The sequence below is a fragment of the Accipiter gentilis genome, chromosome 28, assembly GCF_929443795.1.
Source record: "Accipiter gentilis chromosome 28, bAccGen1.1, whole genome shotgun sequence".
Taxonomy (NCBI): Eukaryota; Metazoa; Chordata; class Aves; order Accipitriformes; family Accipitridae; genus Astur; species Astur gentilis.
In genome coordinates this window covers 1,003,338-1,030,051 of record NC_064907.1, presented here as the reverse complement: position 1 = coordinate 1,030,051, position 26,714 = coordinate 1,003,338, and the positions used below count along the sequence as shown (strand labels likewise).

The 26,714-nt window shown below is 48.9% G+C and overlaps 1 protein-coding gene across 4 annotated transcripts in view; it reads left to right on the top strand.

The window, feature by feature from the left end:
- The window catches only part of TJAP1 (tight junction associated protein 1), a 40,571-nt gene extending 14,696 nt beyond the window's left edge, over positions 1-25,875 (top strand). Inside the window, exons 3-12 of one of the 4 annotated variants that reach the window (XM_049830990.1) lie at positions 8,725-8,819; positions 10,390-10,444; positions 12,344-12,502; positions 15,556-15,584; positions 16,680-16,841; positions 17,484-17,550; positions 18,016-18,045; positions 19,279-19,386; positions 20,117-20,200; positions 21,904-25,875. In XM_049830990.1, coding sequence (XP_049686947.1) covers positions 12,377-12,502; positions 15,556-15,584; positions 16,680-16,841; positions 17,484-17,550; positions 18,016-18,045; positions 19,279-19,386; positions 20,117-20,200; positions 21,904-23,220 — 1,923 coding nt within the window. In that variant the 5' untranslated portion in view covers positions 8,725-8,819; positions 10,390-10,444; positions 12,344-12,376 and the 3' untranslated portion in view covers positions 23,221-25,875. The other 3 variants (XM_049830991.1, XM_049830988.1, XM_049830989.1) reach the window with 3 other exon arrangements.
- The last annotated feature ends 839 nt before the right edge of the window (positions 25,876-26,714 follow it).

Below are 26,714 nucleotides of genomic sequence, written 5' to 3'. Positions count from 1 at the left end.
GGCGAAGTGAGGCAGATTAAGTACAGGGCCACACCACAAAAAAGAGATGCTCCAGGGTTACATTCTGCTTCAGGAGCCGTGCTGCTCTATTGTTTACAGAGTTGAGACAAGTTTTGTGCCTGTTCCTGCCCTTGGCTCAGGCTCTGAATCTGCTAGGCCCAAAGCATGTTTTTGAAAGCCGTCTCCTTTCCTTGTTCTGCCTTTGTGGCCTGTTGAGACGACTACTGCCAGTGTGTAGGTGTGGGTGCTCTAACACTCCACACCGTGCCTGGGTACAGAGGCTGAGTGGAAGTCGATGGGGAATACTTGATGTGGTCTGCAAAGTAAAAAGTGGCTGTGGCTTGGGTTAAGTGGGAGGCATCTGTGCCTGGTAGGAATCCTGCTTTGCAAGGGAGTCGGTAGTAACATCACTCGTAACCTCAGGGAAGGGAAAGTGGCAGGATGTGACCAGCTTTGGGAAAAGACTGTGAACCCCTTTCCCTTTTCTCCCTTTGGCTCGATAGGTTTATTCCTCTAACACCACTTCTGTTTCTCCCACTGCTACACTGCTTTTCCCTGCCAGCTTATAACAAGCTATTGCTCATTGTAGGTGGAGGGAGGATCAGGCGGCTTGGTTGAAGAATGACCCACTGCTATCCTCACACAATGCTGGAGTCTATAATTTTACTTCGTTACACTGACTGCTGTCTGTATTCAGTGCCGTAGAGATCATAAAATATTTCTGTGCTAGAAGATCTTCTCTGATGAATAGCACAGAGGATGGCTCAAGTTTCCATGGCAATGCTTCTGAATGTGCTTCTGTCACCAAAGAAAGAGGGACTTTCAGTTGATCAAGGTTTGAGGGTTTTGTCTGAGAAAGGGGATGGTGGTGAGACTGCCTGTTAGTTGTTTGTCTGCCTTTGGGTAGTGCCTCCGACTGATACATAATCTGGAGAAAGAGGAAGCTGACATTTGGCTAATGGCAGAGACGGACTGTGTCGTGCAAACTACAGCTGGACTCCTGGACATGCTTAACTGTTCAGCTACAGATGCAGCAGCACAATCACCCAACAGTTAAGCCAGTACCACTCTCTGCCTCTTACATCTGACCATCTGCTAGGGAAAAGCTAATTAAACCAAAACGGTTCTTGCTGGGATTAAACCCCGGCAGCAGAGAGAATTGAGTATAGTACAAATATTGTTCTCCTACTACTGGATCAGGGTTGCTGCTTTACTTGTACTTATAAAGAATTGCAGGCTATTCAACACAATTGCTGTCAGGTAGGTGTTTAGCTCATGCACACTTTCTTTCTCTTTTCTATCCCAGATCACTCTTGTTTTAGGTAGAAGAAATAAGGCTGTCTTGCTGAATTTTCCTGCAGTTCCTTTCTTATGACAGCTGAGGCTATTTTTCTTTAACATGGAATTATGTCCAAAAATAGTGCACAAAGCTGTTTTTTCTCCTAGTGCCTCAATTTCTTTACTTATGGAATGGAAATTGTTCCTGCCTTCCTCATTGCATATATTTGTGGTGAGCATGAATCCTAGAGTTGGTGTGGGGCCACATAACCTTATAATTACTAGAAGCTACCAGTGTGAATCTGAGACTCGGGACCAAACAGTTTATTGCAAAAATGTGCCTGCAGCCCTTTGAGAGTTGAAATTTAAATCTTGTAAAACAGAAAATGTGGAAGTGTGGTTCCCTTAGCAACTGAACTCCTTTGTGTACCTACAGCCCATGTTGCCATGTGATCAGGGCTTCAAAATAGGTCTTTCAAAAAAATAATAAATTAAATGGACTTACAACTCTGGTTGATTTCACGGCTGCTGTTGGTGCTCAGCTGAAGTGACAGCTCACCACGTTGTTCAGAGTTGTGGCACAATTTAGTTTCTGCAGGCCAGTGAGGGATTTAGTTCTCTGCAAGGGGCTTTGAGAGGATTCTTGCTATTGTCTTTCCATGCTGAATATGGAAAACTTGTACTGAAGAGGAAGTTAGTTCTGTGTATGGTAGCTCAGAGACAGCGGTAGAAGGCAGCAGTGAGGAAAGGGTGGTGGTTGTGAGGAAGGTTGGAGTGAGCTTGAAGAGACCTGATTGAAGAAGCAGGTAGAGATGAAAGTGAGAGTACCAAAAGAATTAAGAGTAAGTCTTGATATTCAGGAAGAACAGTTCAGATAGTTTTGAATGAAGAATGGAAAAAACCCCTGTAATTTTAGAATTGCTGAAATTTAATTTTGACAAATATGTTTCAAGGGGAAATGCTGTGGGAACTGAGGAGATGAGGTGATTTTAGAGTATGGATTTGTAGCACGTTAGGTCTGTGAACTCAGGCTTGTTTTGTGTATGTGCTTACCCCACAGTTAGCAAGAGAACCTCGTATTTTGGTGGAAGAGGGGCAGTTATAAGACCATGCCTGGGGGCAGTTAGATAATGTTCGCTAACTCCACACTCTAGTTTGCTCAGGTAAGCTGCTGGTGAGCCATACCCTTAGGAATGAGCGAGTGGGGAACCTTGTCTTCCTGGTGTCCGAACTGCTCCAGGTATGTTGGACATCAGCAAGCCAAAGCTGCGTGGGTGTATGGAAAGCAGAGTACGGTGCAAATATTTGTGGTCATAATTCCCCTCTTGCTTGGGGAGAGTATAGAAAATGTTACGCCATGCTGGTCTGAGCATTATTATGCTTTTTAATTGGCATAGGAGTAGTAAAACTTTCAAGTCATATAAATGTCAATACCTTTAATACCTTAATATACCTTGTGTAGTGTGGTTAGCTTATATTGATTCTGAGAGAGAGAGAGAGGTCACTCTGGGTTTTTTGGAAGAAAAAAAAAATCACCATAAAACCCAGCAAAACCTTCTTTGGAAGTAGAAAAAGGCAAAAAAAGGGGTAACTTCAATATGGCAAGGATTTTGCCATTGCAGGAAAGTTGTACTGATTTAACTTAATCAGGTTAGCAACAGCTGTGATTATATTAGTGCAGCATTCTTGTATAGGCATCCTTAATTTAGTTTGCATCTTGTATCTATCTATTTAATTTAAGTTGATTCAATGTAAAGTGCTCTTAAACTGAATTAAGAACATTTACCCAGGAGGGTTATACAGCTTAACATTATTTTCTAAGTCAATTTAATGTAGTACAGTGTATATGTAGACAAGACCTTGGGGAAAAAGCTGATCCTTTTTATTACTTGCTGAACAGTGTGTCATGTTTGGCTGCAGCCATGTGATCGTGGAATGAAAGAGCCTGTTGTGGTGCATGTTGGAGGAGGATGGGCGAACTGATCATTGCAAGCCTTTGTACAACTTGGTTGTTCTTAGCCATAGTGTTTGTTTAAAGTAGATTGCTCCTTCTTATAAATTAGGCTTTTTCTTGTCTAGAATAGATGTGAAACCCCTGAAATATTATTTATTTTAAGGTTCCTCCTCAGCCTGCCAATAAAAGTGCCTGCACACTTGGTTAGTGTGCTGTGTCTGCAGCAAAAGCAACATCTCAAAACTTTGGCAAATGTTTAAGGTTTCAAAAGATTTCAGATGGCTGAGCAGGTTTGAGCTGGGCTTTACTGCAGCTAGGCAGAGCTTGAAATTTCAGCACCTGCAAGCATCAGAGCTGGACTTAATGCCTCCTCAACATTGCAGATGGTCTGTAGGCTGGCTCACTGCAATAGCTTGTCCATCTGTCCTCTGTAAATAATGTAAATAACATGCTCTGCTCCATTGTCTGGCTGTGTATATGCTGCATAGTGTGTTAACCATCTGTGCGTCACTGCAACTCATATAGAGGGGATCTGTTAGAGAGTGTATTGAGGCAAGTATATAGGTGGCAGTAATGGAGCATTGCTATATTCTCTGCTAGAGGGATGGCTCAGTGACCTTCAGTCCCTGGCACTGAGGAGCTAGAGACTGTAGTTTTCGCAGAACTTCTGAAACCAAAGGCTGAAACAAGAGGGCTGCTGTTATTAATTGCTGGGTGTTGTATGAGACTTAGGGAATACTTACAGGGGCTGAGAGTCTGATTCTCAGTGGTTGAAGAATTTAAGCTGTTCTGACCTTGTCCTAGACAAATGCCTTTTGATTTTATGCTCTAGGAAGGTTATGTATGATTTTTTTTCCCTCCTTTTTCTTCCCCTCCTACACAGCAGAGGAGCTGACAGAGGTCTGGGAAGGGAATTCCTACGTATTGATTTTCTACAGAAATGTTCACCCACTCCCTCCTTCACTTCTCTTCAAATGTTTGCTTGCTGTAGCTGTTCCCTAGCTTGTGTTTGAGAAAGTTTAAGGCCATGGCTCCCAGATTTCCCTCATGTGATCTACCAGCTTTTTGCCAGATACATGTTGTTAAAGAGTATCAAGATTTGCTTTTTCTGTCAGGGCCCCAGACAGTTATTTTCAGGAACTTTAGAGAGTTCTCCTGATCTCCATCAGTTGTTTTCTAATGGCCTAGTATACATCTCTTTAAATATCTGAGAAACATGCTCCAAAAGTCTTCCCATGGAAGATCTTAAAAGGACACAGGTAAGAAGACAGAGTGGGGAAGGACATGAAACACAAGGTGCAAAGACAAAGAAGCTCTGGAATTTTGTAGCCTAAACCACCTTGTGAGAGTTGAAAGGATCACTGAACAAACTAGAGATCAAGCTAACAGGATCACTAAACAAACTCAACAGGCTTCTGGTGTGTCAGCATTTCCAGATGAGAAGCTGTCATTAGCCCCCGATGTAGCTGTCAGTACTAAAGGTAACTTGGCAAATGACCTTTTGCCAAGCTGGTTCTTGTGCGATTTCAGATGTAGCCATTAAAGGTGGTTCTGTGCTTTTATATGCATTAGAAAGCTAGTGTTCATTTCCTGGTCAGAATCTCCCCTGGGTATTTTTATTCGCCATTTACATTCCTTCTGGGGATTGGATTCGTGTCCTTTGCTTCCTGTCCTGTTCCTGTTCAGATGTTAATCAGCTGTTGCGTTCTATTCCAGTTACATGTTAGCGATGTGTCCTGGTTTCAGCTGGGATAGAGCTGTCTTCCTAGTAGCTGGGACAGTGCTATGTTTTGAGTTCAGCATGCGAAGAATGTTGATAACACTGATGTTTTCAGTTGTTGCTCAGTATTGTTTAGACTATAGTCAAGGATTTTTCAGCTTCTCATGCCCAGCCAGGGCACAAGGAGTTGGCACAGGACACAACCAAGGCACCTGACCCAAGCTGGCCAATGGTGTATTCCATACCATGTGATGTCCCATCTAGTTTAGGAACTGGGAAGTGGGGGGGGCAAGGAATTGCCACTCGGGGACTGGTGGGGTGTCGGTCGGCGAGCTATTGCCCTGTGCATCATTTGTACATTCCAATCCTTTTATTACTACTGTTGTCATTTTATTAGTGTTATCATTATCATTATTAGTTTCTTCTCTTCTGTTCTATTAAACCGTTCTTATCTCAACCCAGGAGTTTTGCTTTTTTTCCCTGATTTCCTCCCCCATCCCACTGGATGGGGGAAGTGAGTGAGCGGCTGCATGGTACTTAGTTGCTGGCTGGGGTTAAACCACGACACGATGTTAGTGCTTCTTGGGCAATGCTGATCTGTCCTGGCTTTTATAAAACAGGGAAGCTAAGCTACTCTTAACACAGCAAAAAGAATAGATAATTAAATGCATACTTAAGGATATGGAGTGCAACTGAATTAGGGGGACTGGGATCTTTGTATTATGGAAGGAGGGAGTGGGACTGTAAGAAAAGTGTGATTCTGATTACTTTTAAGAGACTTCTGTAGGGTGTGATGGGTATGACAGACACATGATATGTCTGGTGGTATTTACATTCAACAAGAACTATGTAAGACTGTAGAGTCTAGGGATTTCGTTTTCTTTGGAAATATGTTAGGTGTTAAGTAGGGCTTGTTACATGGACTGTTGTTCAACAGCTAGCCTGATCCCTTTTTCTTGATAGCTCTTGAAATTGTTCCCATGCAGGGAACAGAGGTTTCTGCCTAACAGTCAAGGTTAATTGGTATGGAAAAGCAGGAATGAGCAATAATCCTCCTGAAACTCAATTTTAATCCAAGAGTCACTATAATGCTATTACTCAGATCTGAATCGTGAGCATTAACGTAGAAGCAGAACTGAGATGCAAGTTCCCGCCCTAGGAGGCGTCACCCCTTTATTTTAAAATGAGCTTCAAAACAGCCAGCAGCAGAATGGATCTGAACATAGTTTTAATTGAGATGCCTTCTCTGAATGAAAAGATCTCGCTCATTAAATGTTAAAGTGTCCTTTAATAACCTTGCAGTCCTTTTCCATTGTACTCACCACCAGCAGTCTACAGGTGCTGCTTTTAACTTCACACAGCTTGTTTGTCTGTCCTGGACAAGACCTCTTGATGCAGTTATTGAATCATTCATCTTGCTGATTAGTTGTCTTGATCAGGCTTACTGCAGCAGCTTGTCACATAGTCTGGCTTGAGACACATGGAGGCTAAGGTTGCCTCTATCCGTAAGCACAGGAAGGCAACTGGACAAATCTCTCTTGCTTTTGCTTCTCATGATGCCAGTGAACAGACACTGTTGCCTCCTAAAGCAGGATGTGCCAATGAGCTGTATTGGATATGCATTTGGAGTATAGGTTGGCCCACACAGAGTGAAAATTCTGTGTTAGCTGTGGTGATCAGATATATGGCACAGGACAGTAACAGCATTTTTTTACATGTGGGTATTGCATTTGGAATTTTTGGGGGTACACTGACTCTGTGATAGCCAGTGAATGTTTCTGTAGTGTTGCATTAGAAACAAATGTGACTGTGACTGTGTTATGGAATGTATTTCTCTGTCACACAAGTTTATCTTCCTGAATAAAAAGCAAGGTTAAAGAAATGCTGCTTTTAAGAGGAAAAGGCTGGAAAGATGACACCGCCTGAAATAAGAAACATTGTCTGCAATATAATCACCTGTTTTCTGTTGAGGAAGGGAGACTGCTGCCCTGAACACTGGTAAGCAGGCTGTTTTGTAAGGTCAGAAAAGGCAACACAAGAGAAGGTGATGATGAGGAAAACACTGCAAGTCCTCTGCTTCTTTGCACGGAATGTTCAGCTACTGCAACAGCAAGCAGGCAGGGACTGTGTGCATCCTAGAACCAAAGCTATGTATTAGCTACCTCAGCCCTCAAGGGACTTGCCAAGTATCAGGAAGGCAGTAGGTGCCTACAAATATTGTTTGTTTGGGTTTTTTGTTTTGGTTTGGTTTTTGGTTTTTGTTTTTTTGTGCTTTCCCTTTCTGTCCAAAGGGTTCCTTTTTGGACCATTTTTTGTATGCTATGGACCTCTTCCTTGTTACTGGAGGCAAAGTGATGCTAACAGGTAGTGTTGTGGTTTTGCATGCAAGCCAAGTGGCTGTTAGTTCTGTGGGCCCTGTACAGAATAGTCTTAAGCAATTCTGTGCTAAATCACATCTGTTTCTGGCGTGTGGTAAAGGTTTTGCCTTTCTGAGATCACACAGAGAACATAGCTGCTCTGCAAGTGGATTTTACACTGAGGGAAGCTCTCTGGTAAAAACAGCTAGAGTCAAGCTTGTATACTGCCTGTGCAGCTGCACTCAGTCACTGTCGCTGCACACCCTCACTGTGAAGAGGAAAGAGGTTGTGTGTGTTTTGTCCTTGTGAGAGGGTGGAGGAATCCTCAGCTTTATGCATTAACAAAGCAAATTGTTAGGCTTCCACTGCAGTCTTCTGACTGTGTGTTCATGTCTGTTTGCCTGGAAGATGTGACTATTGCTGATGCTGATCAGTGTGAGCCCAAGCCTTGCAGCCATCAATGAGCCATTCCAGTGAAGCTGTAACTTTGGTCAGTTAGCTTAGAATTCAGTGAGCTTAGAAATGAGACTACAGTGGGTAGTAGCTAGAAGACAGTAGAATTGGAGCTACTGCAGACAATAGCCTGCTAGGAAGAAGACTGTGAATGTTAAGGAACAGAGATGGATGGAAAGGGCAGATAAAAGGAACCAAGAGGTTAAGTTTTCTGTTCTATAAGAGTGCTAATTAGAATAGCTGAAGAGCTACTTCCTGCTGTAGCTCCAGGCTAAAGCTGAGCTTCTCTAGGGTAGTCAGAATGTGGACTTCACAAGCCTCTCTCTGAGGAGCTTGTTGTCAATAACGTGGTGAGCAGAATTAGTGCTGCCTTCTATTTCTGGGTATTACCTATATCTGTTTCTGCCTTGGAGCACAAGGTCCGTCTATTCTGCAGAGAGTATCTGCTCCTCTCTGAATGGAGGTGTGATGAATTGAGCCATCTTGGGATTCTCTCTCTGTGGTAGCAAAGGATACTCAGGTATTGTAGGCAAGGAGGGCTTAACTGTGCTTTTCAGCGCAGGGAAGTCTGCAGAACAAAATTAGGTTGGTGTGGCAGGGTGGCTGGAGCAGGATGACAGAGGCTGGATTCCTGGTGTTGGACAAGAATGCAGGTGGGGAAGCAGTGACCCCTGAAGCCATCTAGAAAAAACAGCTGCCTTTCAGAGGTCAGTTACTGGTCTGCACAGGCATCCCACTCAGTGGAGAGATGGTTAAAAGACCTTCCTTTTCTGGGACACAGTGAAGACAAGGGGCTTATTTCACTGGAGAGTCCTGGCATTAGATAGTAGCCTGATGCTGCAGCAGTTTGCTGCTGACTCCTGCCCTGGCACCTGGCTGTGAGTTGCTCTGCGCATGCCTGTCTGTTTCCATGTGTTGTGCTGAGAGGTGACTGACACCAAGTTTCCTTTCTCGTGTTTCAGGAGCTGTTGGCCAGATGCTGCTGGGTGCTGACAGGGAAGAGCTGATTTGGAGACAAGTGGCCAGAAATGTTTGGACATGTCATCACTTTGGATCTGTAAGTCCTTGTTTGAGGGAAAGTTGCCTGGAGGCACTGTGAGTATTTAAGTGTCTCTGGAAATTCTCAGATCGTGAGGGTAGGTTTCAAATCCTGGTATCTTTTCCAGGTAGGTGGGGTGAGATGGCAGGTAGCATAGTTGCTGGCTCTGGTGTAGGAAGCAGGACAGTCCTGTTTGAGCCTGAGGATCTGTGTGCCGAGAGACAGGGAGGCCTTTGGCATGTTCGTTCTGACACCTCTGCAGTGGAAACTTGCATGGACCCATGGATGCAGCTGTTCCTGGAAGCCTCTGCTTGTCTGCCAGCCCATGTGGCTGGTGGTTTTGCCTTGATGATGAATGAGCTCCTGCTGGGAGTTGATGGAAAAGCAGATTCAAACTATGCTGGCCTGGTTCCTTCCTGGAGGTGCACGTTTTCCGTCTCTCTTTCTTTCTCCCCCTGTACAGTTTTCCCCACAGAGCAGTTAGGCTGTAGTGAAGCTGTTTTTTTCCTGTGCTAGTCAAGACCTGACTATAGCATTGTAGCAATGAAAGGGACCAGACAGCTTGTTGGGGCAGGGCCAGTACTAGGGCACCTCTTCAGTTTGTTTTGGCAAAGCTTGAGTTTGCGTGGTCCTGGTTGCCTGTCTGTGCCATTCACCTTCAGTCTGGCTCTCCCAGTGTATGTACAACTGCTCCACACCCTGTGCTCCTGTGCTGCCTTCCAGGACTTGGTGCCATTGACAGGGAAAAACCAGCACAGCAGCAGAAGTGCATCAGGGAAGGGAAGGTGCCAATGCAGTCTCTCTCGTGCCAGTGGCAGTGATGGCCACTGAGCTATGTTCTTACAGCTGGCTCCCAGATCACCCCAGTTCTCTTCTTGTAGTGATGGGTACCCTGGGCTTTGAACAGAGAGGCAGGTTGTTTCTGAACTTGTATTGTATCCCTGGTTGGCTGGACACTATTTTACAGAAGTCTGTTAGCAGTAAGGTAGAGCATGGCATGCTGCTTGCTGGAAGTCAGAGAGTAGCTTGCCTTCCTCTCTCATGGAGGTGTGGGTTATCACAGCTGTAGGCATAAGGAGGTAATGTTTTGGCTCAAACAAGAGTCTGATAATTGCTGGCTCATTTGTAGGTGAGAAGCATTGATTTAAAAGGACAAGTGAGGTAATTGTTAGCATTACCAAGCTTCTGTACTAAAGGCTTCACAGTTAGCATCCCTCTGTAGTAGCAGGGAAGATTAGCTGGGAGGGTCCCATTTCACAGGAGGTTTGTTAGTCCTTCCTGGAACCAAGGTTCCCTTGAGGCTGTTGCTTCATGAATTTTGAGTTTGTGTGGTCCCAGTTGCCTGAGTGCTTTGGACATGTCCTTGCCAGGTGCCTTTCCAGCTCTTGCTGGGCTATGTGGCCCACCTATCCTAAGTAATTTCATTTACTTTCAGAAGATCTGATGTGGGTTGGGGCAGGTATGAGGAGTGAGATGACCATCGGATCGTTGTTGGTTATAAATGTTCCCTATTCCTTATATATTTATGGGGTGAGATTTCAAACTGGCTGTTTTGATGGATGCTAAGCTATTTGTTTCTCTTCTTCAGGGCATCTTGAGTGAGTGTTCCTGCTTCATGAGGCTTCGAATTTGAGCCCAGGCTGGTAAGTGCTGAGGTCTCTGTGGGTTAACGAAATGATTGTGATTTCAGCTTGGAATATCTCCATGCACATCTCCTGTCCTTAGCCTGGCAGGAATTGACAGAAGAGTCCCCTAGATCACCTGTTTGATGGTGGGGTGTTGACAATCATGCTTCTGGTCAGGATTTCAGCATTCTTCTTTCAAGAAGAGAAATGTCTTCCCAGCAAGCCAGACCCATCTGTTTTGCTTGGGGATGCAATGGAAAGTGCATTTGGTATGCTGGATGTGATTTTTCTAAAGTATTAGAGTTCTGTTCACCTACTTGAGTCTTTTTAGGAGAAAGGACCTTGAGGGAATGACTGCAGCAAGGGGGACTTTCTAGCATTCTGATGGTGGAGATTTACAAGTTAGTCCTAGGAAGTTGCTCATGTCTGTGGAAAGGTGTGAGAAACTTTTGTGAGCCTGTGTTTTTAGCAGAGTGGAAGATAACTTGCAAATGTTCCTGTGAAGTGTAAAGCCTGCTGTAGCTTGGAGCCACTCTGTGCTTGGTGCATACACCTCACACTTGCCAGTCATCCCAGGGGACTCAGAATTCTAAGTGTCAAGAAAATGCAGCTAGGCAAGAGTGGTTAAGAATTGGAGAGAATTCTTGGGGCTCCATTTAGACACTTAACTTCTAAAACTCCACTGGCCAAAACGCAAAGCAAGTGAAGTCTGCTAGGTTGCTGACCCAGTGGTATACATTGACTGCCTTGAAGGTGAATGGGAGTCAAATGGCCCTGCCTGTAGAAGAGAGGAGAGGGTGATCTGAGTTGAGGCAGGTCCTGCACTTTGAAGTGCTGCAGGTCAGGTGCTGAGGATATCAGAGACGCTAGGCTTGATCAGGTTAGGATCCAGCAAGGGAAAGGGAAGGACAAGTGGGTGCTTACCCCAAATATAGGGTGACTATGAACGATGCATATGTTGTCATTGGGGAAAGTCTGGTATTGGGCTCTGCAGGGACTGCTTGGCATCTCTGAGCTATCTTGTGTCCAATAGGGTGGCTGAAATCCTGGCTGCTTGGGGGGAAGTCTTCCTGCCCACTGCTGCAGTCCCAAAGTGGAAAGGAAGGAGATTCTTCCATGTATACAAGATAGTTGCTTTCCTTCTACCCCATTTTTTGCTCTTGTACTACTACTACTCCTGCAGCAGGAAGAATCCTGCCCAGCGCAGCTGGGGTAAAGGGATTAATCTGGTCTTTCTGCTAGTGGTACTGCTACATGTTGCAAAATCTGGCCTTAGGTATCAGTGTCAATGGCATTTCCCCCTAATTTGATGCCACCTGTGACTTGGGGGTGGTCTTTGTCTTTTCTGACATAAGTAAGCAATTGTAATGGTATGGTATCTCCTCCTGACAAGCCTCCTGTGGTCTTCTCCATTGGTGTTCCAGTGTAAGCCAAAAACTTCTGGGTTTGAGCTCTTTAATGGCTGGAGTCTCCTCCCACATAGTCCCTGCTGACAGTGACAGCACATGATCAATAACTCCTGCTCCAGCTGTCACTGCTGCCTGTAAGGCTTGCACTTTCCATATTGGAAAAGGCCTTTCCTAAAGAGCCTAATCAATATGCTGCTGTGAGGTCTGTTCTCGTTTGCTATATATAATCTGGACACACACAAACTACGTGAGTGAGCGCGTATAGAGGGGGGGAGAGGATGTGCCAGCTCTCTGCTCTCACTGGCTGGGAGAAGGACACCTCTTATTTTGCTCCCTCTCCTGCAGCTGCCGCTCAAGGCTTGTGGCCACATCCTTTCCTTCCTCTATTAATACTCTGCATGGGGACCTGCTCTGGGACTCCAGGGGAGCTGAATTCCTGCTGGGTTACTTCTAGGGTTCGATGGAGCGCCTGTGACACTCTCTTCTGTGCACTTTCTGCTGTTGGTAGGTAACCCGCTTTCGGAATCACGCAGGTGGGAGGATGTCGAGCACAGCTCCGTCAAAGAAGCCTTACCGCAAGGCACCCCCGCAGCATCGTGAGATCCGCCATGAGGTACCCATCATTCGTGATGACCAGGATGGAGTGATCTTGGCCGAGCAGAGTCAGGTAACAGCTTGCCGGGTGGCAAAGGGCTTAACACCATTGCACCAGCAAACAGGGTTTAGTTACACTGAGGCAGGCCAACTCAAGCAGGCAGAGGGGTTTGAGGTTTGCAACCTGAACTTCTCCTCATCGTGGTCCCTGGAGTCCAGCAGTGAGAAGGAAGTGACAGGGTGCAGAGCAGAGTTGAACATCAAGAGCCAGACTGTCTCACCAGCACTTCCATGTGGTGGGAAGATGGGGCAGCGAAGTGGGAAGCAGTGCCCAAACCACAATTGTGGGCACCTCAGCAAATTTGTGAGCCGTAGCATGGAGACAGTTGTGGTGCCTGGAGATGAAAGACACCATCCCACTTGCTCTTTCAAGAGCAGAAGCCTGGAACGCTCGCTTATGTTTAAAGAGCCTCCTGAAGTCCTGACACCAAGGAAGTTTCGGGTCTCCTCTACACACCTGCCTCTCAAAGGGATCCTGAAGCAGACCAACGTGACAGGCCCACGCCATGAGAGCTTATGCAAGTCCCACTCAGTAGAGACGCTTTGCCGTGGCTCACGAAAGTACGGTGATCCTCAGCTCTGCCTCAGCCATAGGGAGAAATGCTCACTGGAGCACAGCAGCAGCAGTGCCACCGACTCTGTCAAGCGCAGGGAGAAGATCACAGAGGAAAAACTGCAGTTCTCCAAATTCCTGGATGAGATTACCCAGCGGGTGCTGAGTCCCATCCGCTTGCGCTCGCTGGGAGAGACCAGGGGAGCAGAACAAGACCAGAACTCTCCCCTTTGCCCCAGAAGCTCTCTGCCAGAAGGCCAAGGGGAAGGTAACCTGCAACGGGTAAAAACCAAGCATGCAACTGAAAGATCCCCCTGCCCAAGCAGAAGAAAAGCAGAAAAGAAATGTGAGGGGCTGGGAAAGGCTTCATGCCAGAGAAAGTGTGCTGAGGAGGCTAAGAGAGCTTCCAGACTAAGAAAGAAACCCATCCTTGGGAGGAAGGACAGTAAGGAAAAACTCCTTTCCTTGGAAAGAAGGGTAGTAGATCTGTGTCAGTATGAGCTGCAGCATCTGACAGACCTGGGGCTGGCAGGGACATCCTCTGGGCAGCAGCACTCACTGTCTTCATGGAAAAGCAGTGCAGAGGACAGGAGAGATGAAAGCAGTCCCTGTTCACAGCTATTACAGCCACACCGTCTGTGTGCTAAACTTGGGCAGAAGCGTGCAGTGGAGCCGAACTACCCAGAGAAAGGATCCTTCTCCACTCCAACGGGCTGGAGTCGGGAGGAGGGGCCTAGCCCATCTAGATCCTCCCCTTCCTTCAGCCTGGCACTAAACAAGGTAGGTGCCAGGGCCACTGGCTCACAGACAGGGGTCTCACAAAGGCCAAAGCCCCCACCTGGCTCTCATCCAGTCTGTAATGCCAGTGGGGAGAGTGAGAGCAGGCCCCCAGACCTCATGTTGTGGGTGCTTAATCACCAGAAGCTCCTCTCTTGTGGGTGCCACTCTTGGCTGTGCTCCAGGTTGGGTATTTCTTCCTGGGAGGAACCAGCTTCCCTTTGGCTCCAGGAGTTAGGAAGGCAGGAGCTGGTGCTGTTGTCTGCACTGCAGACTTCCCAGGTGTTTGCAGGTTGGAGGACCTCCAGGCTGCAAGGCAGCAGGTGTCTGCAGGAGGTGGGCACCTCTGTTGTCAGGAGGTGTTGGGATGCTCCCAGTACTCTGTGTGTGCCCTATGCCTGGCTGTCTTGGGGTAGTGGATCTTTGTGTGATGGCCATTTCAGTTCTTTGTAAGCCTTCTCCTCTTTTCTCCAGCCTGCTTTGGGGCCATCGCCTTGTTTTAATAGGATTCACAATATCCCCTTTGCCTGGTCACTATATCTGCTCTGTGTGTATTTGTGGGGGTAGGGGAGGCAGTTGCTAGACAATTCTGCATGAATTAACCAATTGCCATGTGGGGTCAGGATGTAAGAAAAGAATGGATTGATGCTTTGCCTTTAGGGACAGGAGGATGTATGCAGGTGGTAAGGACCATTCTTTTAAAGTGTGAGTTGATGAAGGAAGCAGGCCCATAATATCTTAGGGCCAGGACTGGGGTGGTTTGCCTTCTGTGATATTGCTAGCAGCTCAACAACCTCATCCACAACTGTCTGTGGCATGGCCTCTCAGCCCAGAGCTGGCTGTGACACTTAGTGGACAGTCTAAAGTCTGGCAGCACTGTGGGTTTGTGCAGTGCTGTTGGTACCAAGCACCAAATATAATCCATGGGCAGCTTGGACTTTGAGAGTGGTCACAGTCTTGGGCTTTCACAGGAAATACCGTTGCTTCTAGTGCTAATTAGATCTCTCCCAGTTCTGCTGGCAGGCAGCAGCCATCTCATGAGTTAATGCAGAGTGCAAAGGAAATGAAAATAGCTGAGCCATGTGCTCTTGTCACTGTGCTGTGTCTCCTTGTTCTGCAGGTCCCTGCTCCAGCCATCTCTGGGGATCTTGCCCAGCACATTAATTTCTTTCACAGGCTTTTCTGACCTTTGGTGTTTCTTCTGCTATCCCAGAATAGTTACAGTGGCTGGTTTCAGATCTGCAGAAAGAAATCCTTTTCACAGCACAATTTGGGTGGTGTAAATGGTAAACACATTTTTCAGCTGCCAAATGATTCTCTTTCATTCTTTTTGTGGGGCTTCAAGGATGTTGTCATTGCTGTGGTGACAATTTAATCCTCAGTGTGTGCTAGCCTGTGAGATTCCTGCTCCCCACTAACTGTGGATGTGGAGGAAGCTGAAACACCAGCTAAGATGACGATGTTACAAGAGATGCTGAGATTGCAGCATGGGAGAGTAAAGTTACCTAACTTGTGTGGTGGCTTCTAATATACTTTTCTACCCTGAATCAGAATACACAGTCTGTCTCACAGACTGCAGCTGAGCAGCGTGTAGAGATCCTAGCAGCTCAGAGCTGTCAGAGCAGGTGAGGAAGTCATAGTTAGGGTCTAGCAACCAAGACTCTGGCCCGTAGGACAGTGTGAGAGACTAACTCCTCCTCTGAAAGAATCTCACAGCTGTTTTCTTCCCTTTGCAGGAACCGTTGACGGATACAGAAAGGATGAAGTAAGTGTCCTGCTCCCCCTTTATGCCCATCGTACTGCAACTGTGTGGGTGCTGATTCCTCACATCCTGCCTGTGCCACCCACACAGCGAAGCTGACTAGCCCTGCAGGCTGCTCTCAGATCTTCAGTCTTCTTGGGGCCACGTGGGCAGAGCTTTAGTCTGTGCCTTGCCAACCTCTACCTTGTATGTCTCTCCCTCTGGAGGGGGAGGGAACATAGACCCCCAGTGCAGGTGCAGGCAGAGGAGTTGGTGGGTGTGAAAGAAAGTAGGAGATGAAGCCTTTAATACAGGTGGAGAGAGGAGTGCCTTTTTTAACTCTTCTTGTTGTTGCCACTGTTTTGGTGTAACCCACCAGAAGCAGTATGCAGAGGCCTGCTGCTGACTGAGGGTGAGAGCTGAGCCCTTTGCTGGTGGTGGTATGGGGCACAGCTGCTAGCACTGAGCTCCAAGCCATAATGAGGAGAAAGCTTGCACTGTCAGAGAGAGGCTGTGCTTCTGAGTTTCTCTGGGCAACTGAGCCCAAAGGAATGAAAAACAACAGGAAATCCTTCTGAGCACCAGGCATGTCCTGGCTGGGGCGGATTGGAGCAGTTTGTGTTGGAATGGGGCTGACTGGCAGCTGTGATCACGTCTGTAAATGTACCCCACCACTTCTGCTTCTGGACTTAAGGCTGTATGGAGTCCTCTTTCCACCAGGTGTTAAAGGTGTTGACGGCTTTTGAACAGTTTCAGGGGAGAAGATGATTTTGTTCTTTTTGCCTTCAACTCTTCTAACTTGGACTGGGATAAATTATTGAGTGGGTTTCATTCACCAGTGAGGGACACTGGAGCTGCACAGCTCATCTGGCTAGTGGGCTTTATCCAAGCACTGTAACCTGAGAGGGAGCTGGGAGCCATGCTTGGCCAGCTGGCATGTGCTTCTTTGCCCCTGCTCCAAGACAGAGATGCACCTCTCGCTGTGTGTGCTGGAGTCTCCTGCCAGTTCAGTTCCCAACTTCCTGGGGCCCCTGTGGGAGGTCTTGGGCGCTGGGGTGGGGATGCTGGTGTGGAGTACCCCTTGTGCGCTCAGTGGTACTTTGTTCTTATGTGCCCCAGGCTACTGCAGCATGAGAATGAGGAGCTGCGTCGAAGGCTGACATATGTGACTAACAAAATGGAGGCGATGGAGAGGGAGCTGGAGTCAGGTCAGGACTACCTGGAGATGGAGCTGGGCCAGAACCGTGAGGAGCTGGAAAAATTCAAGGACAAATTCCGTAGGTATGAAAATGAAAAGAGAGGAGCAGAGTTAGAGAGATCCCTCCCACCAAGGACTCCCTCAGCTGGTGTGAGCAGGCTGTGCCCTGTTGTGTAAATCAGAGGCATGCTGCATCCTCAGAAAGGTGCACCCCCTGACCGTAGGGGAGTTAAGGGCTCTGCAGCCATTACTTTCTCCAGGGTACAGCGTAGGAATGCTGCCAGCACGAGGGACTGACAACAATAGGAAGTTCTTAATCTATTGGATGTAAGGCAGGATCCAGCTTGGATGGTTACCCCACATGTGCAAAAGGAGCCACTGATGGCTGCAAGAAAATACATCACCACTTTCCCTGAAAAGTACCTCAGCTAATCAATGTCAGTCACTGGTCACATGCTTATAGATGACATAGCTTAGAGGAGTCCTCCAAAGTCATTCACACCCTCCAGTGCAAGATTCTTTCACCCAGCCAACCTCATCTTGCATCCAGTAACTTGGGATCTGAACGCCAGTATGTGGCAGAGATAAGGCATAGTTAATATGCCTAGTTGTCTTAGTACCAGTCTTTCTGCAGTTGTGGAGTTGGTGGTTTGCTTGGCAGCTATGAATGAGACTTTAGTAGGTGCCCGAGATCCATTCCGATGTATACAATCTTGTTTCTGTAGGTTGCAGAACAGCTACACTGCTTCCCAGAGAACCAACCAAGACCTGGAGGAGAAGCTGCATGCCCTGGTAAGTGCCCTATTAAGTCACTATAGAGAGGAGGTGAAAGAGACCTATGTATTAGAAGCAGTTGAGAGAAGGGGCCCTGGCTTTACCCAGCAGATGTGGCAGTGGGTGAGGGGTGAGATTCTGGCCATGACCATCTACTCCCCATTCCGGCTAGTGTCATGAACTGTTTTCTTGATTTACCGAGTCCCTACTTGGTCATGCACATGAGCTTTGATTCCCCACAACATAATTGCATGGTATTCCGTCATGTTGCTTCAGTCCCTCTCAAAATGCCAGGGATGTGTCAACCAGTCTTGGGGTGGTCATCCTGGGAGGATGGGGGCAGTCAGAGCAGAGCCAATGTGTGTGTATGTCTGTTGTGTGCATTCATAACACTCATGGCTGTTTCTTTTCTCTCCCTCCCCCTCTCTCTCTCTCTCCTCCCCATGCTGCCGCTGGCACACGCTGGGCACGCTCACCTCTCAGGCCTCTCTCAGCCAAAGCTGGATTTTTGCAGTTGCGTCTTTTCGTTTGTGTGTTTTTTCTTTTTCCTCTTTACATGTCTCAGCCTGTTGGTTTCATTGTCAGTCCCACATACACCATCCCAGATGGAGGGGCCCCAGCCCTCGTCCAGCCAAGGGCTCACCTGGTATCCAGCAAGCTGCCCGCAGATGCAGCAGGTCCTAGCTTGCAGTGCTTCATCTTAAGAGTGTTTGACTCTGAGCCAGCTGGAGCATGGCGTGTTGGGAAGTGGTGCCCATAAACTGTGGCACTGCACAAGATGTGGATGGCTGTGAGCCTCATTTGCTCCCTTTCCTTCCCCTTCTGGGCTGTAAGCAGGCAAGTCAAACAGCTGAGATGTTGGTTGCCTCCATGCAGCCCAGGATGAGCTTTTTTGGTTCTAGAACTTGAATTTCTTGGGTTAATATTTATTGTGCTGGTGCCCGAAGAGACTGCATATGTGGGAAGCATTGTCCTCCCCTACCCTCTTGTGTATTGCTGTGCTGTACCCCTGATGCACAGCTGGGCCCTGGTGGTCACAGCCTCAGAGCACCCTTGGGCAGTGTTGGAAGAACTTCTTGAGGAGGGGGTGGCTTCATTGTTCTGAGCTGTTGCACCTCTCTGCTGTTACATCTGGGTCTCTATTGGCCCTGTACCTGAACTATTAAGGAGTCTAAAGAGGCAAGATTGCCTGCTTTAGGGAGGGCATTAACTGAGCTCCAGATGAAGATACACAGGTCCTTTTTCTTACTAGAGCAAGGCTTAAATTCTTTCAAGGTGGTGTCCTCTCCCTGCCAAAAAAACCCTTTTGTCCATTCAGCACTGACTGCTGGATCTTTATGGACAGTATTCTTGTTCTGTTGCCCCAGAGAAGACAGCTGGGTATCACAAGCTCAGAGGTCTTTGCTGCCAATGGCAGTATGGGATTGATTGCTCAAAAACATTAGCTTTCCATCAGGCACCATGTGAACCAGGGCAGAGAAGAAACATGGTTGTGCTACAAGAAGAGATACTGCATCAAGGAGGTTCATGCTCAACCTGTTGTCTCTGTAGCTAGCAGAGTGGCTGGCTCCATTTGGCCTTTGGAGTCCCTCCCTTGGTGAAGAGCCAGGCTGTCCCCCTTGTCTGTCTGTCTGGAAGTTTTTGTATCCCAACTGAACATGTCATTGTGCTATACTTGGGCTGAGGTGGGTGGTGAAGCCAGGTTCTGTGCTGGGGAGATTTACACCTGGTCTTCTTGCATCCCAGATTAAAAAGGCAGAGATGGACCGCAAGACGCTGGACTGGGAGATTGTAGAGCTCACTAATAAATTGCTTGATGCCAAAACCACCATCAATAAGCTGGAGGAACTCAATGTAAGTGTCAGTCTGCAGACGGCTGTGGAAGTGTAAGAGGTGTTGGCTTTTCCTCTTGTTCCAAGTCATTAGTGTAAAGGAGCATTTGAATGACTTCAGTGTGTATGAAAGTGCGGGAGCTGTACACAACAGTAGGGACAGACAAGCAGAAAAGGGCCTGAGGGGTTGAGCAAGGAAGAACTAATCTTCAAGTTTGATGTATTTGCTCTTTTAAGCTTAGGGTTTGACCTGAGTCCAGGCTGTACCAACAGAGGGGTCATTTACTCAAGAGCTGGGAGGGAGCTGATGTCTTTTCTACACCATCAATATAGAAGTTCCTGGATCTGGTGCTTGTTTCTATTAACTGCCCTTAACTCTCTCCAGTCTGTCTGTCTGCAAGATGCCTGACATCAGGCAGTGTCTTCAGGCGTAGCTGAACTCTGGGATGGGATAGCAAATCTTGTGGGACTTTTGGAGAATATTAAAATCTCCAGAGGGAGAGGGGTTTGATACACTGACAGGGTGTATGCCTGGAGTGAGGACTGGAGTTGAAAGGGACACCTTGGCTGAGTTGTAAGAAGATAGATGGAGGGGGGGAGAGGAGAGTATTGTAGGTACCCTCATGAGCAATGAGCAATTCATCATATGCCACCACCTGCTTCTGTTCAAGCAGCATCTGATCAGGTGGCACCTTTTCAGGTAAGAGATTGAGCCTGTCTGCCACTATTGCACACCTTGCCCTTTCTTGCAGGAACGCTATCGACAGGACTGTAACCTTGCAGTACAGCTGCTCAAGTGTAACAAGTCGCACTTCAGGAACCACAAGTTTGCTGATGTGAGTAGCAGTCCTGCTGAGGTGGGGAAGACGGGCTCATGGTCTCCGTCTGCATCTTGCTTTCTCCAGCTTTCTCTGCAGGGTTGTTGGCCTCTCATCCTTCAGCCTCAGAGGTGTGTGTGGGGGCTCCTGTTCCTGCTCCCACTGAGAAGGCAGCACAGAGCCTCTGCCAGCTCCTCTTTCACACCAGCTCCATTTCACAGCTCAGCCAGGAGCTGTTATAAAAAGCACAATAACCTTGAATTTGATAGCCTGCTGGGTGCCTGATGGGAGCTGGCAGGAGGACAGACCTCTCTCTTACCCTGCTCTGTCCTCTTCCCTTCCTCATCTGGCCACATGGAAGGGCCATGCTGCCTGATAAGGAGTCAAGCAGCAGTAGTCTGGCCCTGCTTCACTTCTTACTCTGAGGAGAAATGTGGGAGGCAGCATTTAGGGTGTCTTTTAGGTTTCCTGAATGGGAGAAGTTGGTACCAACTCGTACTCCCCTTTGTGGGGTCTGTTCAACTCATCCTGCCCTCAGGATGACCAGAGATGGAATTTAGGCCTTTCACATTAGTAGCATCATTTCTTCAGTTGGAAGTATAATTCAGACCCTTATCCCAGTGCTCTCTCTGCCATACCCCTAATCTCCATCCCTTCTTATGTTCCTCTCAGCAAAACCATGTGCTTGTCTTTTTTAACTTAGCAGGTGACCAATATGTCACCCTCCCCCATTGTGTCTCAAATTAGCACTCTTGAGGTCAGTGTATCAGTTACTGCTGGGGTAACCTTGACCTCTCTCCCAGCTGTCTCCCCTCCCTGGAGCTTTGAATTCTGCCCCCCAGAGCACTGTGTCCCACGTGGCTGCCACTGGAGGGGGATTGGTGCTGAGCAGCTGTGCAAACAGTCCGTCTCACAGCCAGCTGTTGTCATGCAGTGTGCCCTGCATCCCCAGCTTTGGACGCAGTTTCCTTCTGGCTGTGATGGGACAGACCTTGCTGTGCCACTGAGTGGCTTGTGGAGCTCTGCTCTCCACTTCTTGGTGTGCATGGGTGTGGTGACCAAGGTGAGGGCAGCTTGGCGGGGCGATGGGGAGAGCAGTGCTCATTTGTAGGACAAGGAGCAGTGTTTATCTCCTGTGGACACCTTGGTCCTGCAGCTTTGGTAATAAACCCCATGTTTGCCTCTCTGAAATGGAGAGAGTGAGAAAGTGGGATGAGGTGGTGGAGTTGGTAGGAACAAGGGAAGGCATCGATTCTGGTCTGCAGGCAGGCTGCCAAAGCAGCATGGCTGCAATTACTACATTTGGGAAGCACTGCAGATCCCAGCACTGGGGGCAGTTGAGTCAGTTCAGTGCAACCACCAGCTGATTTTCCACAGATCAATAGACCGCTTCCTAGCATGCACTGGCTGGGTCTTATCTCTGTGCTCACAGGCGTGGGGGACTTGGCCCATGTGCTGTCTTTTCTTGTTCTCTTCACAAAATGGGGCCTGTGAACCATGGCCTAGAAATGGCTGGTGTGACAGCTAGAGAGCCTTGTTAGTCCCTCGTGCGGCAAGTTTGCTTTGGAAACAGATACCTTTCTCAAGGCAAGGTAGGTGAATGTTAGGGTCAAGATAAGGAGTACAAAGTACACATGAAGGTTGGTTGGAAAAGGCAGATTATTTGGAACTAAATGGCTTGCATGGCAGCCCCCTTCTAATGTCCTTTTCCTTTTCCCTAGCTTCCCTATGAGCTGCAGGACATGGTCAATAAGCATTTGCACAGCACTCAGGAGTCTGCAGGCCCTGGTCAAGAGGCAACCCACACCTTGGCTCCATCTGATGTTGTGCCTACCTCAGTCATTGCCAGAGTCTTGGAGAAACCAGAATCTCTGGTTCTGAATTCAGCCAAGTCTAGCAGTGGCAGCTGTCCCATGGCTGAGGATGTCTTTGTGCATGTGGACATGAGTGGAGCCCCTCCTGATGCCTGCAACAGCGCAGGGCAGATGGGGAAGGAGGGAGGAGATGCAGGGAAACAGCAGAACGGTGGCTGCAAGCCACAGAGCAGCGTGGAAAGCGTCCCAGAGGAGGTGCCTGCCTTTGAGAAGTTAAGCCCATACCCTACACCCTCACCTCCCCATCCTATGTACCCTGGGCGCAAAGTGATTGAGTTCTCTGAAGACAAGGTAAGGATCCCAAAGAACAGCCCCCTGCCCAACTGTACTTATGCTACGCGCCAGGCCATCTCCCTCAGCCTGGTGCAGAGCGAAGATGAGAGCTGTGACAGGCACCGGACACTCCCCAACAGCCCTGCTTCAGAAGGGCGCCGTTCGGCCTCCAGCTGTTCCTGTCAGCAGTCCCCCAAAGCAGCCAGGGCTCACGGCTCTTCCCAGAGCAGCCCATTCAGCAGCCCTCCCCAAATTCCGAGCGCCTTCGCCAGCTCTGCCAGCTCCGAGGAAGATCTACTGGCCAACTGGCAGCGTATGTTTGTGGACAAGGCACCCCCTACCTCAGAGCGGGTGCTGATGAACCGCACAGCTTTCAGCCGTGACACAGCCCCTGAGCTCCAGAAGAGGTTCAGCCGTTCCATGCAGGAGCTGGGTAGGGCAGCCTCAGCTTACTCAGATGGTGAGGAGTCCGCGCAGAGCTGCAGCTGGACCGTGAGCCGGGACTCGAGTGTGGACACAGATAGCACTGAGTCCAGAGCCCGCAGGAGCCATTTCTCTTCAGACTATGGTACAGATTTCTCCCAGGATGAAGCCCAGAAGCTGTTGCAGGAAAGTGGTGGAGGGACTGCTGAGCCTGGAAGCCCCTCACCAGAGAAGCACAAGGACTGTGTGGACCTTGGTTTGCCTGAGAGCCCAGCTGAGGAGAGAGAAATATTGCTCCAGGGAAGCAAGGAGAGCAACCAAGGAGGTGCCCCAGAGGAAAGTGGAGAAGGCAGGGTCAAGCCTCCCTTCAGTCGGCCACACCGCAGCCCCAAGAGGATGGGTGTCCACCACTTACATCGCAAGGACAGCCTGACACAAGCCCAGGAGCAGGGCAACCTTCTCAGCTGAGGCAGGGCAAGAAGCAGCCACATGCTGCAGAGCTGTGGAATGCCTCCATCTGTCTACCTTCTGAGGGAGAAACCTCCCTTAGTACCCTCCTCCCAGGGGGCCTCTGCTCTGAAATTTTATATTCTCTTCTTCTGCTACCTGGAAGAGCTGGGGTCCCCCTTCCCTGGCACCTCAGATCCACAGTACTAGCACACACAGTGTGCAGAAGCACACACAAACACACTGCCCCAGCGCACTCGCAGCTCTCTTCACAGCCTCACGCTGGTGCCTGTACCAGAGCTTGTTCTTGGTACCCCTCGTCCTGGTGCCTGTGCCTCTTTATGCTCCCATCATCTTTCCCTCTTCCCTCGCAGGTACCTGAGGACCTGGGTGCTCTCATGCTGGTTGCCCCCAGCTGCTCTGCTCTCTTTTTACGTGTGCCAACAGGGCGGAATGCCTGTGTGGTGGTGTCTGATTCCCTGGGAGTCCCCAGAGGCTGTGAGTGGGGCAGTGGATGGCTATGTGCCCCTGGGGATGTGCTGGGATTGCTGGTGTCTCATTTTCCTGCTGGGTTTTGTTTTCCCCAGCTGCCCTCTGGGTGGTTCTCCAGAATCTGTCTCTGCAGGTCCCCATCGCTGGGCTCCTGTGTTGGGCTCAGCATCCAGCCCCCCACAGAGGCAACGCATGGATGCTGGTGCTGTGGTGTGGGGCATGGGTGCTGTCTGCCGAGATTGTTCAGGCAGGCACTGGGGTTTGTGTTTGAGTCTCTGCTCCCTCACACCTCTTCCCCCGCTCTCTGTGCTGTTGTTTTGTTTGAACAGTGCTGATGCTTTTCTCTTGCGTGGGCTTCTTGCTTCTTTCCAAGCCTTTGGTTTTGGGGTGTATTGTTTTTTCTTTCTCCCCACCCTGCATAAACAGACACAGCCATTGGCAGCCAGTCCGATGCCTGTGTTGAGGGTGTGTTGAGGAGGCTCAGGTCTCAGAGCTGCGCTTCCCTCTGATCCTGGCCTCCAGCCTGCAGAAACCCCTCTAGACTCAAGAACAAGGTCTCACCCTGGGCAAGTAAGGCATGAAGGATGCTACTAGGCTTTTCTGGGCAGGCCTGGTAGGGTTGCGAGGGCAGCGTGCTGAGGAGCTGCTCCCTGTAGACGCACTACCTCACGGCTCAGCAGCAGCCCTTTGCCAGGGTCTCCTCACACGCCCCCCTTCTCTGGGGGGCTCCAGGCTGGCTCTGGCGCCTCTCCGGGGCCTCCCCTTCTGGGTGGGGCCTCTCTGCGTGTTTTTCCTAGCATAGCGTGATATTATGTGACTTTTCTTCTCAGTCTTGTGTGCTTGGTGTCTTGGGGGGGGGAAGGGGAGAGGTCTGTAGATGTGGGTATTTTTTTGAGGGCTTACAGAGCCCAGGGGTCCCATTTTAATTTTGTCCTGTGCCCTTGTCTGTCTGGTGTTTCTTGGCTCCCCCTGGGGTGCGAGGCAGAGAATAGCCTGGTTCCCTGTGCTGTGCTCCCCACAAACCCTGCTGGCTGTCTTCAGCCTGGTGTCTGGTTTTTGAGTTGGGTTTGTGTTGTCCTCCCACCCTACTCAATGAGGGCTCTTCACTGGGCCATAGGAGAGCAGCCCTCTGTCCGGGAGGGAGCTCCCGTTCACATGCTTACAGCAAGATGTACAGCCAAGAGCTGGCTGGGGGCCCTGCTCCCCTCCCCAAAGCCCTGTCTCTGCAAAAGGCTTGCAGCTGGGGCCAGCCAGGGCTTCAGCTTGAGCCTGGAGGCTCCAGAGCCTGTGAAAGGGAGCTGCAGGCCTCTCTGGCGGCTGTGTAGGTTGCTTTATGTATCCTGGCTAGAGCTGCTGCCTACACACTAGCCTTGTTTCCCACCTGGAACAGTTGTGGAGCTGGATGCCACCGCCTGCCGGGGAGGTGAGACTCAGTATTTCACTATAGTATTTTGCTTGATCCCTGTGCAAACAGGCTGGTGCTGAGAGCAGGAGCCTCCTCTGAGCCCACAGGGTGTTCATCTCCCCTGTCCTGAATGTGGTGGTGGGGTCCTTGCGTTTGCTCTCATCAGCCACCCCACTGCTGCATTTCTTCTGTTCTTCTGCAGTGTTGCTGAGGGCTTGAATCTGCAGTGGCTGCCAGCTCCTGTCTCACAATCATCACCTGGTGTTGGATGCTCACTGAGTGAGCCCCTCGCTCTAAGCCTGCTGGTGGCCTGCCTGTGGGAGAGCACAGCCACTTGGGCAGTAAGGGAGGCATTGCCCCTCAGGGCTCAGCCCCATCTCCCCTGAATCCTAGCATGCTGATCAGGGGACAAAACCCACTCTTGCTGAAGCAGCTGGTGCTGATGGTGCTGGGCAGAGCCAGCCTCCCTCTGCCTTTGGTCAAGGTAGACTTAAAAGCAAAACAATGGAGAAATGGAGGGATGGCAAAAGGGTGCCCAGTGCCTCACCAGACACTTCTGCTTCACAGCATTAGGCTGCTGGCAGAGGTTGAGGGGGAGCGGTGGCCTCAAGAGGAGCAGAGCCCTCTCTCAGTGGGCACAGTGCCTGCCCTCTGCACTCCTGCTCACCTCCAGCAGTATTGGCTCTGGGGTCTCCCACTTTCAGTGTCCCAACTCCAGACTGTTAATCTGTAACTAATGTGTTTTTTTTCTGAAATTTTCAAACTGATGTATATTTTAAGACCAGAAATAAACTATTTTAAAAGTAGGTGGCAATGGCTATAGTGTTCTCTCTGTTGGTTAAGGCCTGGACTGGACTGATCCTGAGCATGTGAGGGAGGGAGCAGAGCCTGTTGTGGTGCTATGTCCCAAGTTTGCTGAATTGCACGTGCCACCCATTAACTCTCCTGGGGAGAGTGATCCTGTGACTTGTAGGCTTTCCAGAAAGCTGTGAATTCAGTGGTCATCCTGAGTGCTCACTTTAGCAGCAGCCTGGTTCAAGGTGCTTGTGCAAATTAAGTCATCTGTGTTGGAGAAGAGGCGCAGTCCCAAGCAAGAAGTGATGTGTGGGATGAGCAGTGTTTTACTTCTGTACTTGTATCCAACTGCTGGAAACTGCTGTCTGGGTCTGAATGTAGACTGTCAGCTCAAAGATCAGACTGAGCCTGTAGACCAGAATCCATTGTTCACAGCAGCACTCGTGTCACTTTTGACTCGGAAGCTGACAGTGGCTTAAAAAAGGGACAGATTATTTTACCAGGCAACTTTGAGAAACATTAAAAAACAACGTGGGCAATTTTCACATTACTTAAAGGCTGTAAAGGCTAGGCTTGTCAAAACCTCTGCAATGAAGCTTGTTGTGCTGTAAGCAGCCTCAGTGTTACTCATAAAATTCTACCTACCACATTTCAAGTATTTTGCTGGCTGTCCTTCTGTCTGATCTGTGTCTTGGCAGAGACTTCCACATGCTGATGTAGACTAGGATGAGGTGTAGTTCATTCTTTTAACATTTGTTGGTTTTCTTGAAGCCCCAGCTCTCAGTCATGTGACAGTATCAGTTCTCCATTTCAGAAACTGAGT